Genomic DNA, 16,206 nt, shown 5'->3' with positions numbered 1-16,206 from the left:
AAGCCTGCAGATCAGAACCAAGGGTTTGGCCATTGCTGACTTCAAACCACTGGTGTGAAACTGCATGCTTAACACCTAACTAACCCAGTGTTATGGGTGCTTGATCTTTTTCCTTCTGTAGCCACACAGCAGCAGCCACCGCCAAACTGTTGTTTAATTATCTGGTTCCATCGTTACAACTGTCATTATGACCTAAGGCCAACCCCATCCCAAATGGCAGGATGCACTGCAGGCTGCTGTCCCGGTGTCTGCTCTGGGGTGAACTCATCCTCACCTTGAAAAACAACTGAGGAGAAACTCAAAGACCCACGTAGCCATCTATTAAGCCATATCAGAAGGCAATCAGCAATGAAGAGGCAGATAACAGCAAGCCCATTATAACCACTAGTAGTAACAAATGATGCTGACACAGCAGGACTGATTGGAAACTGATTCCACAGACGCTGATATCTTGGCCAACCAAGTTGTTACAGCACAAACTGATAGTTTCTGTAAGAATTTGTGTTCCTTTTCTCCGTCATTACCATCACTAGACAGTCAAGGATGACTGAGAAGCACACTGCTGGTACTCTTGGATTGGAAAAGAAGGGATGGAAACACAGGAGAAAGCAGCCTGGATTTGCAACCTTGCACGCAATGGTTTCTTGAGCCAATCCTTTGCCGTTATCTTACGCATACAAAGTTACTCTCGTTTATAAAAAACAATTCTTTTAGAACCCTAAGAATTTTTACCATTATTATTTAATGTTTTGTGGTGTTGTTTTTTCCTTCAAAAACCGTAACTGGTGCACCTGACACACAGCCAAGTCAGGATCTAATCAAGACACCTAATCAAGAGGCAGAGGCACGGGGATGGGAGCTAGAATGTGCTTGGCTCTTACGAACTTCCTAACCCCACTTGGATGGCTAAGGTTTGCTGCCTTTGTTTCGTCTGTCTCACCGGATGCTTTCCTTGGCACTGGTACAGGTGATGTTTTTCTGCAGTCAATGGGATCAGCCTTCAAGTACACAATTCTGAACTGTTGTTTTGACGTTAAAGAGAAGAGCTCTGATTGAAGCTTTGGCTGGGTTATTAAATTCTAATAAAAGACCAAAATAGTCTTATAAAAACGTATAACTTATTGCATTTTATTTATTACCACCAACAGTACGAACCATGGAAAATTACACTGAAGTCATCAAGAAAGGCCATTTTTTACATTCTAGAAACTGATAAACAGAAAGGATTCTAAATAAGTCCTTTAAAGCTCCTAATCCAAGACAAATATGCGCTGGGTACTCAGTAGTTTCACATGGTAGAACTAACCCCTGCCTTGACAGGACAGCACTGTACTTCAAGGCCAAAGCACATCTGGTTATCCTACACACACTGGAAAAATTGCTCCTCGTTCAGACATGCAACGACCCCACCAAACAAAAAAGTGAAACTATTTTCCCCGTAAAAACATTTTCCCAATATTCATACTGGAACTCTGAGCTGTGCCATTGCTTTTTATGGTGGAAGTAATGGTTTTCATTGGCCCAAGTTCTACATCCCTTGGAACTCCAGGGCTCACCGAGTCTCCTCCTGTGCCAGGAGTATCAGAGCTACAGCATCAGGCTGTCTGCTCATCACTATTGTTTGTAATAACTAAATTTAAATACATGCAAGGAGGTCGTTTGCTACTTGGTTTTCAGCCTTGTAGAATGGACTGACTTTCTCTAAATTTGCAGTGGATTTGAATCCCAGCCATTGCCCTCAACACTGCTCTCATGGTAACTGGTTTATGTTCTTCGTTTTGAAGAAGAAAGAAAAACTTGGATCAGGAAACCGTTTAGTTCAAAAACCCATTTGATGCAGTCAAAACAAGAGGCTTCTGTATATTCTGTGACCCGGAGCTCTTTGCTACCAGCAGAGTTATCCTCTCAAAATTAAGCTGGTTTTGAAGCTGCTGAAAACAAATGGCCAGCAAATGAAACAACAATGAAAAAAGATGAATAATGTCGAAAACAACTGGCTTATACTTATCCTCTGGCTTCTATGTATTCAACCTGAGCTATACCATGCATGCTTCAGGAAGGAAGAGGCCTTTGTGAATCACCTTCATTCTGAACTTTTTGGTCTTAACCTTCTCGTAACCTTGAAATCCAATAATGATAAAATTCCAGAAATACTGCAGAGACCACAAGGGCACTTAACTGAAGTGTACTGCTACAGACATGACATTTAGAATCAGGCCTGGACTCGGCTGGACAGATTCTCTAATATAATAAAAATAGCCTTTTCTTTCCCACATTTTACTATCTGTCTTTGTTTATTCAACCATTCAGCAAACCCAGCTGGATCACAGACATTGTCATCAAAGAAACATTCTAGGTCAGCCAGAAGTGGATGCCAATTGTCTAAAAATAAATAAAAGCTTTGTCACTGGAGTATAATTTTAAGGCCCTTGTAATGAATAATGGAGGAGAAGATCTTTCCAAGGCAGTGGGATGCACTGATTTCGAGCAGAAAGACTTCACAGTTAATCTGAAATTCACAGTTGTTGTCAATTCTAGATAACCTCATTTTTATTTTACTCCCATAAAAATGGCATGTGGAAGGGCTTATCAGAAAGTCTGGTATTAGTTTCAAGCACTTTAAGAGTGACAAAATACCTTGGGAGAGAGATGAGACCAGCAACTATCTACCACATAGGCAAGAAAACTGAAGCAATGCAATGCACCAATTTCCTATGGGTCACGATGTGGCAGAGCTGGGATGAGATTCTACAATTTCTAGCACGTATCCTACATTTCCTCCAAGCTAACAAAATAAAAAAAGAAAAGAATAAATAGCTTTATCAGTATAGACTAATTGCTGATCTTAAAGGACCTTCAATAAGGAGAGCATCTACGGAAGTCAAAGATACCAGTACAACTAGCTGGGCACGGTAAGTGCAGCAAATCACTTGAAAGCAAGTAGTTATTATCCAAAATTAAACTTATTTACATAAGTTTTGAAAAGCAACTCCTTGGGTGGATAAATACAAAAGCTTTCCAGCTGACACTTATCCAGGTCCACTTGTCCAACCTTTTCCATTCAGTTCAAGACGCCTTAAGAATGGATTGCAGCAGAGGAGACATAAAAGGTTTGCTTTTGCCACTATGCATTCTAACAGTGGTTTTTGTACCGAGCAACTTGAAATGTAAACAAAATTCCAACAAAGTGTGAGCAATGGACCACAGGCCATGGCACAAGCACAGTCGCTCTCTCCCTGGCGCAGACCAAGCTCACTTTGGATAATCTCAAGGTACCTGCTCACTACTGCACCCCAACACCGCTTCATTCTGCAGAGTATGAAGCAATGCTGGATGCACTGAGAGCGAGTGAAAGATGCGCACAAAAGAAGAGGCATTCAGATGAATGGTTTCCTGATTGCTGCTAGCTGTCACGCTGTCCGTTCAAAGCTGGAAGGGCCAAGGAAGCAGCCTACAGATTTGGGGTTGGTTGGTGCAGCATCAGGATCACTGATGACAAACTGTAAAATTTACCATTTTAAATTCTTTAGAAATGAATGTTTTTGCCTCTAGATATTTCAACCTGCTACTATCAGTTCCTCCTGGCAAAACGAACGCAAGTTTTACAAAGAACACAATAATAACTACAAGTTAGAAATCCATGAGCCACACTGAAGTCATCGCCTTGCTGTCTCCCACATGCCAGAAAGGGGTAAACTTTACACCTCCAGCAATTAAAAAAGACTGCAGGTTAACATGAACCCTTGCCTGCAATGGAACAGACAGCGTGTATGAGAAATCCTTGCTCTAGCTCAGTGCTTACAGCAATAAGGTGCTATATGTTAAGGAGCTTCGTCACACAGCCTCACATTTCTCACCCACGGTTTGTGGCCGTATTCCTTCACACCAATTATTGAAGTCCAACTGAGCAACAGCAGGCACAGGATCTGAGCAGGAGGAGTTTTGGCTTTCAGTTCAGCACTCAATGGATTATATGACATTATGGAGTGGAATAGATCCCCAAGAACCATAAATCCAAGTCCTAAAACAACAAAGTATTGTCAATATTTCTGTTAGGGCTGAGAGCCTCTGAATTATCTTCGCTGAGCTTGTCATGCTTTGCTCTTATTCAGTATTTTGAAATCACCAAGATAAAACATCCCAAGAATGACATCGTAACCGAGTACAATTCAAGTGAATATAATCCACCACTTCTTGTAAACCCAGGGAATTACTGAACGCATTGCTATCCTTCTGGCATCGCCTCTGTGAGATATAAGCTTCCATACGCTCTTGACATCTGATATCACTGTAACTTACATTAGGAATGATGTTTCATCTCTTCAGAAGGAAATCCAACCAATTTCTAACATCCCCAAAGTTGCCGAAATTGTTCAGAATCTAATGTAAACTATCCCAGACAAATTATTTTCTTTTCTAATTGGTTGGAAGTCTACTGTTCCTTAAAATAAGCCTCCTAGCAAAATGCCTTTTCACAGTGCTCTCAATCTGCAAGCGTTACAACTCCAAGTTTCTTAGGTTTCTCCAAGTGTTCACGATAAAAATAGGCTGGAAAAAGAAGCATTGAAACACGGGAGGAAAAGGAAAAAGATTTTGCACGTTTTTCTCATCAGGTTGGATTCTATTCTTCTATTAAAGTTATTCCAAGAAAGAAATGATTCACGCTCCCCAAGTTTAAATGCTGAGAAATTTATGGTATCTTCCATCCTCGCTCTGCCTGCTCCAACACAGCCTGCAAGCAATGGGAATTAGAAGCCACAGCAACGACAGGAACGTGAAACCAATGCTTCCCAGCCTCTCTGGGAGAACACGTCGGGTACTTGTGACCGCAAGCTTGCCTTTGTTTACTCTGTTGTGAAATACTTCGTATTCTGATCAGTTCTGTGGTTGCAAGGGGCTTAATGAATAAAATCTGCTCCAGCGATAATACGGAGACTGTTGTGAAGACAATTCCCTATAAACATTGATAAACAAACACTACCATAAAGATAGAAAAGATAGAAGCTGGCTGAAGTTACTCTCACGTTGTCATAGCATTAATTGACACAAAACGGGCGTCGTGGTTTATCAACAGATCCATCCGTTCAGAAGGAAGAACTAAAGCAACTCACAGGTCCGTTTTCTCCTCTCGTTGGGCTCCAACCAGGCCTGTGCTCTCAGGGAACACGACAAGGTGATGCAGGTTTTGCTGCACGGCTGGAAGTTTATTTCTCTTAAATGAGCAGATTAGCTCAAGAGAAAAATGTCAGGAGCTGGAATGAAATATTCACAGCCAACCTTGTGCTCAGCATTTCTTGCTCGGTGCCAATGCCTGGACCTGCTGACTCCCTGAAAGCAAACTGGTGTTGCTGATGGAGGGCTGCTTGCTCACTGCCCCTTGGCACTCACAGCCTCTAACACTTGCCTGTTTGAAACATTTCCTTGCAAAATCACATTTTTTTTTTTTCCAGAAATGGTGCATCTATCTTCTGTTGCTGTGCACTATGCTTGCGTGGGTCAACTCTCACACACAGCATCCTGCTGCCTGTATCTGCCCCTTACCACCAACCCCACAGCATCAGTTCCATAGACAAAACCCAAATTATTAATAAATCATTTCCTGTCCTTCAGTTCAATGCTAACATTGCTTTCTATGCAGTGCAGGCATTATTGTTTCCACTCCTCCATTGAACAAAATGCCAAAAGGCAATATTCAGTGCTGCTATTCTACAATTTAACAGTACCTCATCCAGCCCCAGTAGCAAGGGTTTTCACTGATCTGAGGTTACAAAAGCTCCTAGTGCTCCCTGAAGATCTGTTTTTAACTCTTGGACAGTCATAGCGCACGTTTTTAAGGAGTTATTTTTGCACAAAACCATAAAAACAATGGTTTACTACCTTTAAATAAGCTGCCACAAGGCCTACCACATTCACACAGTGACACTGGAGATACACTGCCTCTGCTGTAATTAACGGCTTGAGCTCCTTTCTGCAAGATCCCATCCTCTGTGCAAGCTCTGGCAACTGCAGGCCGCATTGTGTCTGAATCTGGACAGGCTTTGTCTGTGTATACTTGGTTTTGATCAGGTTGACATGTACTAAATTTAACTTCGGTCTTTGTTCCACTGTGCTTTTGGCTAAAACTCCAGAAATCATGTCTGCAAACAAAATGTCTGAGTGTTGTTTTTCGTTGGCTAGTCCTCTACACAGTCAAAAAATAACCTCTATTTTCCAGCAGGATATCACCCACTTGCTCTATTTGGCAATACCAGTTAGTGGCTGATGGTCAGCTGGCCTCCCAGAGACAAATCCTGAACGCTTCTCACACAGCTGTATCGAGGCCAAAACCTCCTCCTCCTTTTCACTGCACCAGTGCCTAATTTATCTAGCAACTGCTACCTACTGGTTCCCGGCCTTTGGTCCCAAGTACACGGAGGTAACAGTACAGGCTGAAGCCATTTCTGTATTGTCACATCCCTGTGACTTCAGTTGGTTTGGAGTTTTTCCTCTTCTGGGGTAAGGCAGCCCAAGGGCAGCTCTCTTCCCTCACTTACTGCCCCGGATCTGCCCACCCCATCCCAACATATACGCCAAGAAAACACCACCCAGCAGCTCCTTTGCAGCTCCTCCCTGCCCGGCTCACCCCACCTGCAGCCATCTCCTCTCCCTCCTGCTCCGAGCTGCTCCCCAGCCCACGAACATCCCCCAACCTGAGCGCCTCCTGAGCTGCCTTCACCGCAGGGCCTACTCCCATGGGCAAGCTCATGAGCGAGTCAGACCAGCTCCAGAATGCTATTCATCTCCTCTCCTCCCTGTTGCAGACACATCCAAAAAGAGTGACAGTGCTGCAGAGACTCAGAGGAGAACTTTCTAGCACAACTACTGCAGCAACCGCAGCCCAGGCAATAAATTCTTCAGACAGGCCAAATGGCTGCCCCGGGCCACACAGCGGCCATCACTGCTCCACGCTATCAAACCATGCTGTAATTTCCAGCAGAGCATCTCCAGCACTGAACCGAACTCAGACAACAATCTGAACAAACCATCGCTGGCAAAAAAAAGATTAAAATCCGCATAAAAACCATAATTCTGCTTTTTGTGGGCTGTTGCGACAGCCCTCCCGCCTTTGTGAGGAGGCAGAGCTGCTAGATAAAACAAAAGCAAATGGGCTGGGGCTGCAGGTCCCTTCTTCTGCAGCATGTGCATTCTGCTCCATCCACAGCAGCCTGGCCATACCCACTGCCTTCCCATAAGCCATACAGCTTGCTTCTATTGATGAGCATTGCTGCTTTGAAAGGCGTTCTGCTTCCAAGCTTTCTCCATCAGATTACAATTGTGATCTTATCCCTTATCCCCTACCATCGCACTGACAGTAAAAAGAAATCCTTCAGAATTGAAAAAATAGCTCTCGAGTTTGATTAGCCACAGGATTTTCTATCATTTCAACCTGTTTTAGTACGCTCAGCCTTAGGAGGTACGAATGAACAGCTGCCCTATATTTTGGATCTTACCAGAGCGCAGCACCATTCTGATTTCTTCAATCCAATTTCACAGTTACTTTTCTTTCTCTCTCTTTCAGAGCTGAAAGAAAATGGCTAAATGCATCAGGAGTGCCAGAAGAGCTATTGCAGCCCAACCGCATTCCTTTTTGTTGTACTCAACCCATTTGGGTTTCAGCTTTCCCGCACACCTAGCAAACGCAGACTTTAAATTCTCTGCTCTCCCACTGACTACACTGTTTTCTTTTTATGCCTGGTACAGCATGGAATTCAGCTATCCCATGAGATTTTTGCATGTGTGCCTTTGTATGTTTTGATATATGCGTCTTTTCTAAGTTCTATGGTCTGTTCCAAGTTGGCAGCCTACGTTTGACAACCCTCTACAGATACCCTGCCTGGAAAACTCAGCTCCCAAAGCACCACCAAAGCTACCAAGGAATGTCTCCGGTCCTTCTGGCTGAAATTAAGCACAATCATTAACCCTAAGCGTGACACTTTTTTCTGCATTATGTGCAAGCGACTCACATTTTTTGGTTGTTTTTCCTTTTAAACACAGCACAGTGGTATGAAGCTGGAGGATTTGATATGCAAGAATACACTCAGTCTGTTAATTGGCAAGCGTGACAACCTGGCACAATCAAGTTTGCTTCTGAAATATATGCATTTCAGAACACATAGCTGTTAGATCTCACAATGCTTTCAAGAAAGGTTATAGAGGAAGGACTGACTGCATAACACAACCAATTCACAACAAATAAAGATGATATCAAAGAGGAAAGCAGTCCCGAGCAATTCAACAGAATACTTCCATAGAAGCAACAAACCGGCAAGCAGGAAATGAAAACAAAAAAGCGATGCTCCCTTACAATTTCTAATCTCGGTTACGGCTCGCAAGCAAATGCTGTAATTTTTTTGCATGAAGTCATAACTTGAGATCACATTTCTGGGGCTGTGCCAGCAGCTCTGTGCCAGGAACCTGGCAGTGAGTGGGATGCAGGGTGGTACCTGGCAGTCACTGGGAGCCCCAGGGAGAGAGCTGCCCAAATGGCTTGGAATCTGAGAGAGGCTGCTGGGGCTTGAAACCAGTTATGCAAAAGTGGCACGAGCACACTTCAAAGGGAGCAGCACAGGATATTCCTGAAGTTTCAGCAAAAAGCACGGCTGGGAAGGAATGTCAGGGCAGGAGGGAGCCAGGAGGCAGCCTTTGATGGGCTCTGAGAACACAGAGCAGGGGAAACCAATGCAAAGCCAAAATGAGAAGGTTCTTTGGGAGCCAAACTTTTCCTGGAGCAACTGGAGAAAAGAGATGCCAGAGCCCATCCTGAGGGAGAAACAAGCTCCTGATTAGACAGACGTATGGAGACATATGGAGAGGAGAGAAAGTCTAGTTTTTGACCTAAAAAGAACAGTTCAAAAAGGCTTCAAAGAACAGCTCAGAAATGAAGTCTTTATTGAAGCTGATTCCTAAGACGTTGCCATTTAATGCTCAGAAGACCCACAAAGTCTTTCACCAAATAAAAATAATAATAATAATTTAAAAAAACAACCCTCCTAGATCAAAATAATTGGAAAGCAACTTCAAATTCACAGCTCAGATGCAATGGATGCCCTAACCTATGTCTGTGCAGAGCCATAAGCCACAGAGCTGACTTCTGTCACGGCTGTGCCCAAACGAAGGCTCCCTCTTTCCAACCAACGCTGCTTTCAGAACAGAAAAGTGAGCTTTGTGGTACTGTTACACAATGCATCTGGTGTTACTGGGTTAAAAAGACAGCTGGGAGCTCCATTCACTGGCTTCCACGTTCAGCTCCTCCGTGGTGGTGATGGAAGCTGTAGCTTAAGAGATTTCAGGCAAAACATTACCCAGTGTCCAGCAACGCGTATGAAAACGAAGGAAATAATTAGCAATGGAAATGCTCAGTGAAGCAAAGAGCTGCTGCGTGTAACATCTAAACAAAGCCAGCCATCTGATCAGCTGCATGGCCATCTGCACAAGATGGGTGCAACTCACGTAACCAAATTATCCTCTACCTACATAGTTCTTCCAATTGTCACATATTCCTTGGATGTTTTCAAACGTTCCGGGATGCTCAGAACACTGCACTGCTGCTGGCACAGCTCTGCAGCTCCCTTCAGTTAGGTGATAAAACTCTGACCAGTGAAACAAAGCGTTTTCCTGCACACGGCCTCGGAGGAAGCGCAGAATTACCAAATCACGGCGTTAAACTGCTTTTGATTCCTCGCGGGGTCTGGCGGTCAGAGAAAATCATTTCATTTCCTCCGTACTCTGTAAGCACAACACTTCGATAGCACCGCTCCTCAACAGGATTTCAGCAGCAGCTCCACCAGGACGCACACAGGAGCTGTTCCTCCCCATTTCTTTTTCCTTAAAGCTCTCGAAACAATTCCCAACTGTGCTTCGATCTTTGCATTACCCACAAGGATCGCAGGCACAAAGCTAACAGCACAAGGTGAAGGTAACTTCTCTTATGGATGCCTGGTAACCTAAGCAGTCCCAACAGCAGCCCAGCTCAGGCACAGCTGCAAAATCACACTGCTATACATGGCTTCTTAAATTCGACCCCAATATCACACACAGCACAGCCGACATGCTGGAGCAACCAGGCTGCCGTGCACCTCCGCTACGTTTCACACTGAGAGGGAATGCAGGGGAACGGCACCGAACGCAGCGCCGAGATGCTATCAGCAGCACTGCATTGATCATAAAACTCCACGGTATCAAACACGGCGCAGAGGCACACAGGAGGCAGCCCTCTTTAAACACAGCACAATTCTGACTTTCGTTTTCCTTTCCTTGCCGCGTTTCAATGTCACAAAGTAACGTTGTTGTGCTGCCTGAGGACATTTTATTTTAGCTTTCGGTTTTTGCCGGGTGGAGAAAAGCAACGATTTTCACCGCGTTCGAATATTTTGCCCCAATTTCTGCTTTACTAATAATTAAGTAAAAGCACAAACAAGATGACAAATCCATTTCTCTTTCCTCTAAAACGCTCCACTCAAACTGGAAAACACAACTCTCAACATTTGGAACCAATCTAGCGTTGGTGTGAATTCGGACAACAATTCAAACTAAACCTCAGTATTTGCACTGACAACGAGATCTGAGTTGGATGGAAGGCAAAGCCCTTATCTGCTAGGGCTGGACTTTGAGACAGGAGTTGTTTCTGTGCTCAGTGCCGTCTGCAGACGTGGGGCAGCAGCCGCTGATGCCGTGTGCCATTACCGAGTCTGGTCGGGGGGGAACCACCAACTCTCCCGTTCTGCTTTCCTGCTGTGAGCAAAACACATTTAGAGGGATGTTTTTCACTTCCAACGGGTAATTTAAGTTGTTATTTTTTTAAATGAACTATGCTTTCCTCTTCTACAATTATACACTAGTCTATAATTAGAAGGCTTTTCATTCTGGGAAATCCCGAGGGCAAAAATTATATATTTGCCTGAAAATGTATAATACCAAAGGAGAGAAACGATGGGAGAGAATCACAGAAGCATTAAGGTTGGAAAAGACCTCCAAGACAATCCAGTCCAAATCTGTCAGTTTTCAAGTTTGAGAAGTTTGCACTCCTAATTTTGCCGTTGACACGGAAAGGCTCTTCTACTTCATATTTCAGGCTAGGAAAAAAATATTAAATAAACATCAAAATCTATAAAACAATCTGGCTTGGTCTGATGCAGTGGAACTGGAAATAAGATTAAAACTGTGTTAGAAAGATGGAATGTCCTTAATTGACTCCCTGGCTGCCAACACAGCACAGAAGCCACCAGTCCAACCAGAGCCAATGAATCAAGAGCCACTGGATCGAGAGCACTAACAGCGTCCATTTGGTCAACGGTTTTGCAATGTCCGAGGAATTCTTTTGTTCCTCTGACTCTCTTTGCTGTAGCTTTCATTGTAGCTTTCCAGAAAAACAAACAATCGCTGGAAGAAGTTTACAATTCAGTGATAATAAGTGGGGGCCTCAGGCAGTGCAGCAAGCATTAAATGTGCTGCTCCGCCAGGAAAACACAGACCCAATTCGGACTTCGGATGTTCTGACTTTGTAGGAGTTGGAAGGGACAGTTTTTAGCAAACAAGTTAGACAGCAGTCTCGAAATGCATTCCACTGCACTCCCATAGCAATGAAATACGCAGTACTCAGCACTCAGAAAACTAAAGCATGCTGCAATCAACAGATAAACTCTAGAAAGTCACAGGTATCTTAAGGGCAAAGGGTGTTCTTTAAGGAACTGGTGTAATTTAAGTCTTCCCAAGGGAAGGGAGCGTTTCCTCTGCAGACATTTGCAGCCAACATACCCAATAAATGCTCCTACGTAACCATTCTTTCCTCAAAGACGAAATAGAAATATCCCTGAGCAGTCCTACCGACCCACGTCTACCTCAATCGTTCCCAGTCTTCCACAACTACTATCTGCTCTAAATTACAGACACGGATCCATCGGAAGGTCATCTTAATTTGGAGTAGCTCCACAGAAGACAAACCTGTTCCTCAGATCTGCAGCTTTTAAGGATAGATCTCCACAAGCTGCCGTGAAACGCATTCATGAACTTCATGAGTGATTTCATTATTTAGAGTCCAGTGTTGAACAGACACCAAATAACGGAGCTCTTGGAATCACTTGGAAAAGAATTAGTCCAATGACAAACGTTTTTGACAGTTCCACTCCCGTTATGCTCGATTGAGTCACAGTTTAATTCAGAACAGATGATTCACTGATCACTCCTTTCCCTGCGTTTCACGCAGCATCTCCCTGATTTATCACCACTGACAATGAAAAACACGCACCAAAAGGTAAAAATCTGGCATTTTATTACACATCTCTGAAGATCAGCGCCCTGTTCCTGCACTGAACAGACCTATGGACAGAAGTGACTTCCCTTTAGATGTGCAATCCAGGTTCACACCAAATCACAACCCACTCACACACACGTGTGTGGGACAGAGTCAGTTTCACTGACCAGAGCTTTATATTTGGTACTGAGTTTTGGTGTATGCATCACTGGCATCTACTCTTTTCTGTATGCTTCCAAACCCTTTCACCATTTGATAACTCTTTTTTATTGACCTACTATAGAACAAATTTATCCTGATGGAAAACATGATCCCAAAGCCAACAACAAAATCACTGCTGTTGGAACAACCTCTTTGGTTTTGCTCTCCACATCTCCTGTGTTCATACAGCACAGATGTCCTATCCCTGACACACACGCTGCTGTTTTCCTACTATCATACGTGCAAAATGCTTTAATACAGGAAGAAAAAAACTCCAAAAAGAAGTTGCACAAAACAGTTCTGAGATGCATAAATTCCGATTAACATTTTGTCATTATGAGTTGATACCTCTGCTTACCTACCAGCACTGCTGACATTCTACTTCTACCTGAATCCGATGCATTATAGAGACTTCTACAAGCCTCTTTATTTCTTTTTACCAATTGAAACCAATGGGCTGGCTGTAGTTTGGAGTCAAGCTACAGCCCTGAAGCAGAACACAGAGTCCCGGACACAAAGCAGAGCCTAAGTCAGATGAGTTGGGTGTAACAGCACCTCCTGTGTCACAGCCATGGGACTGAGATTCCCCATTTTCAGGGTCATTACCAGCACTTGCAACAAAACAGTTAATCAGAAAAATCACACTAACCTGCCATGTGATTTAAATCTAACGCTTCCTCCTGGTGAACTCTGTAACACTTGTGCTGTTTAACATAAATACATAGCGTCATTCCAAAAGCAGGGAATGATCTATTTCAGGAGGAGAAACAGTTGAAAAAAAAAAAAAAAAAAAAACACAGAGCCATTTATAACACAGCTTCATTCAGAGCCCAGTCCTGGTTGGAGCCCAGCATCACTATCAAAGAGAGTATCTCCGTGTAAAGCAGAGCTGCTTTATGCTTCCAGATCAGTTGGGAACGATAGCTCTAGATGGATAATTGACAGAGCTTGCATACAGCAATTAGTCCCAGCAGATCAGATCAAATAAATTCAATCAAGCTTATAATTTCAAGTACTTATTCCACAAAGAAGAACTCTGTTCACAGAGCACCGAAGAAATGGCTAAAAAGCAAGCTACTGGGGATAGTTTCCCAAATATACTTTCCAAATGTTACAGTAATAAAGTGAGATTTTGAATACACCGAATACATCTCGGCTAATTAAAATAGCATCTGAGATCGGAACTGAAAACTGTGCTGCTGATGTGGGATTTCAATCCCTAAAGCAAGCAGCAAATTGGCCATTTTGTAGTTCTTTAACATCGGTGTCTGCTTGAGACAAAAATTAACTATTAAGAACTCCAGCTGCAGAAATGTGGTTTTCTATATGGTTTGTTCCAAGTCAGCGCACAAATCACAAAGGAATGTTCTTCCAACATCCTACTTCAATTTATTCAATATTTGCTCCTCTACTTCAAAATATTTCAAGAATTCTGAAAAACTGGACTGAAAATCTGTTGGGAAGATGAAAGGGATTAAATACAAAAAACAACACATGCTCCAAGTCAATCAGTGGTGAAATCTCACTGTGCGCAGCATTATCTAACAAAAGCCTTTGTGGAAAGCCTGTGTAAACCATGTAGGTTTTCCCTCACAGATAAACTCAGTGCTCATCTGCAAATGAGCCTCCATGGTTTAACTTGGAAAACAGAGAGCTGTTGTGCCCCAACTCCTCAAGAAAGCAAATGCTCCAAGAGAGGAGGCAAAGCAGGGGCGTCCTCCTGTTTGTGAAACAGCAAAACATCCCCTGGATCGCCCAAGAGAGGCAGACAGCATGGAAACCTGGAGACGGGTTTAAATCATTGAGATTTACTGTTGCACTTAACGCAGTGCAAAGTTTAACCGCACTAACGGCCTGAACTCTATACCTGCCATTTAGTAACCTGACAACACGCACACACGAACACAAGCACTTTGTTTCTCATCACGATGAAATGAGATCTCTCCATGCTGAACAGTTAAGCAATCATCGGGGTCAGCCAGCTACAAGCAAGTAGCTGGTTTCCAGCCAAAGATATATAATACATACAGCATGAAGCCATCCTGGGTACCAACAGCCCAACCCTCCCATCACCCCCCAGAATTCTTCATGGGTTGCAGACTGCAATGGGGGATGGAGATTTCTGAAAGCACCCGTGGTCCAAAGGGCAGCCCTGCTACTGCACCTAACGGAGCACAGAGCTGTCAGAGCGGCGATGGGAGATGGGCACGTCTGCAACACGGCTCCTATCGCATGGGGAGAAAAATCATAAGTGAGGAGCGTTAAAAAAAAGCCAAACAAAACAAAAAAGAAATGATTTCTCCAGATTAGCACAGCAGATAGCTTTGTGGGGACTGCTATTCTACAAGCAGAGATTTTTATTGCCAAAATCTCTAATAAGGGATGGCTTAGACCTATGCCTTCTACGAAGGTGGAGAAAATTATTTTTCCTTATATTTAAAAGATTATCGCTTCATATCTCATCTCTTCTTATTAAGTTTACAGCAATATTAAAACAAGATTTGGGTGAATAAAGAACATAATATACTCAAAAATAGAGAACGTATTCTTTGGAGCATTATAAATGCTCCTGTCTGCTTGAATGGAATTTTAATGGAACAACCCACCCTCTTAGGAGAAAAATAGAAAAAAGATGACAGAAAATATTATCCTTTTCCAAAGCCTTCATTAAACAGCCTTGCTGTACAACCACTGCTGATCACTCTATGGACTCTGTCACTCATGGACTGTATCAAACAAAGTATGAGAGATGAACAAATCACTTTTATTCACTTCTTCCACCAGCCCAGAGCACACACAAAACAAAAATAATTTGGAGGAAAAAAGCCTAATATTTTTCAGTATTAAAATAATAAGCTGATTTTAGCATCTCTGTGCACTTCATTACTTTTGATCAGTAAGGCAAGGAACAGCAACAAAGGTTACAATGTGAGTGCAAGACTCTACAGGTCATTAAGATATTGCATTGGGAACAGAAAACAAAAATAGTTGAGTGACATAATGTCTAAGCCTTAAGAAGCACCAGGGAAAAACTTGGTGTTTAAAGCACAGACATTATATTATGCGCTTAGAGCCAACTATCTGCTGGAATTTACTATTTGCTCCCAAAACAAATCTTTACCTGCGTCACTGAAATGAAGCATGAAAGCAGGGTCAATTTTGGATCTTCTGTTATTAATGGGAAGCTATTTCCTTCATGTTTCACTTTGCCAAGAGCTGAACTGAACGAAAAATGCCAGAAATACATACGAGATTTTGCTACTGAAGACTGTTTACAGCCCCATCAGCAGAGGGATTTTTTTCTGCACATAAGGGCAGGCTGGGTCTCACAGCAGAAAAGGACAGAAAAAGACAGAAGAGCATAGCTGATGAATTGTAGTAATTAACGATCACCAGAAGATGGAGAAAGCAAGTTGATTTGAAAGGCAACTGTGATGTTCTCACTTATGGTGAGGTCACAGAATCATGGAATGGCTTGGGTTGGAATGGACCCCAAGGATCACGAAGCTCCAACCCCCTGCTGGACCACCAACCTCCACATTTCATAGCAGCCCAGGCTGCCCAGGGCCCCATCCACCCTGGCCTTGAACACCTCCAGGGATGGATGGGGCATCCACAGCCTCTCTGGGCAGCTGTTCCAGCACCTCACCACTCTCCTTCATTTATCTTCAAAGAAGCAGTTCTTTCCTTCTGCTCTCAGTGTACTCAATTAAGCC

At 43.2% G+C, this 16,206-nt stretch overlaps 1 protein-coding gene across 4 annotated transcripts in view; it reads right to left on the bottom strand.

Moving 5' to 3' along the window:
- Positions 1-1,109: 1,109 nt before the first annotated feature.
- Positions 1,110-16,206, bottom strand: part of BANP (BTG3 associated nuclear protein) — a 52,301-nt gene continuing 37,204 nt past the window's right edge. For 2 of the 4 annotated variants that reach the window (XM_019619872.2, XM_031555465.1), the window contains exon 6: positions 9,554-10,770. In XM_019619872.2, coding sequence (XP_019475417.1) covers positions 10,633-10,770 — 138 coding nt within the window. In that variant the 3' untranslated portion in view covers positions 9,554-10,632. Of the gene's footprint in view, positions 4,022-9,553; positions 10,771-16,206 lie in introns of those variants that run through there. The other 2 variants (XM_019619876.2, XM_019619874.2) reach the window with 2 other exon arrangements.

This window comes from Meleagris gallopavo, chromosome 13 (assembly GCF_000146605.3).
Source record: "Meleagris gallopavo isolate NT-WF06-2002-E0010 breed Aviagen turkey brand Nicholas breeding stock chromosome 13, Turkey_5.1, whole genome shotgun sequence".
Classification (NCBI taxonomy): Eukaryota; Metazoa; Chordata; class Aves; order Galliformes; family Phasianidae; genus Meleagris; species Meleagris gallopavo.
Note: the sequence above shows the minus strand (reverse complement) of the source record. Positions and strands in the feature narration are given on the sequence as shown.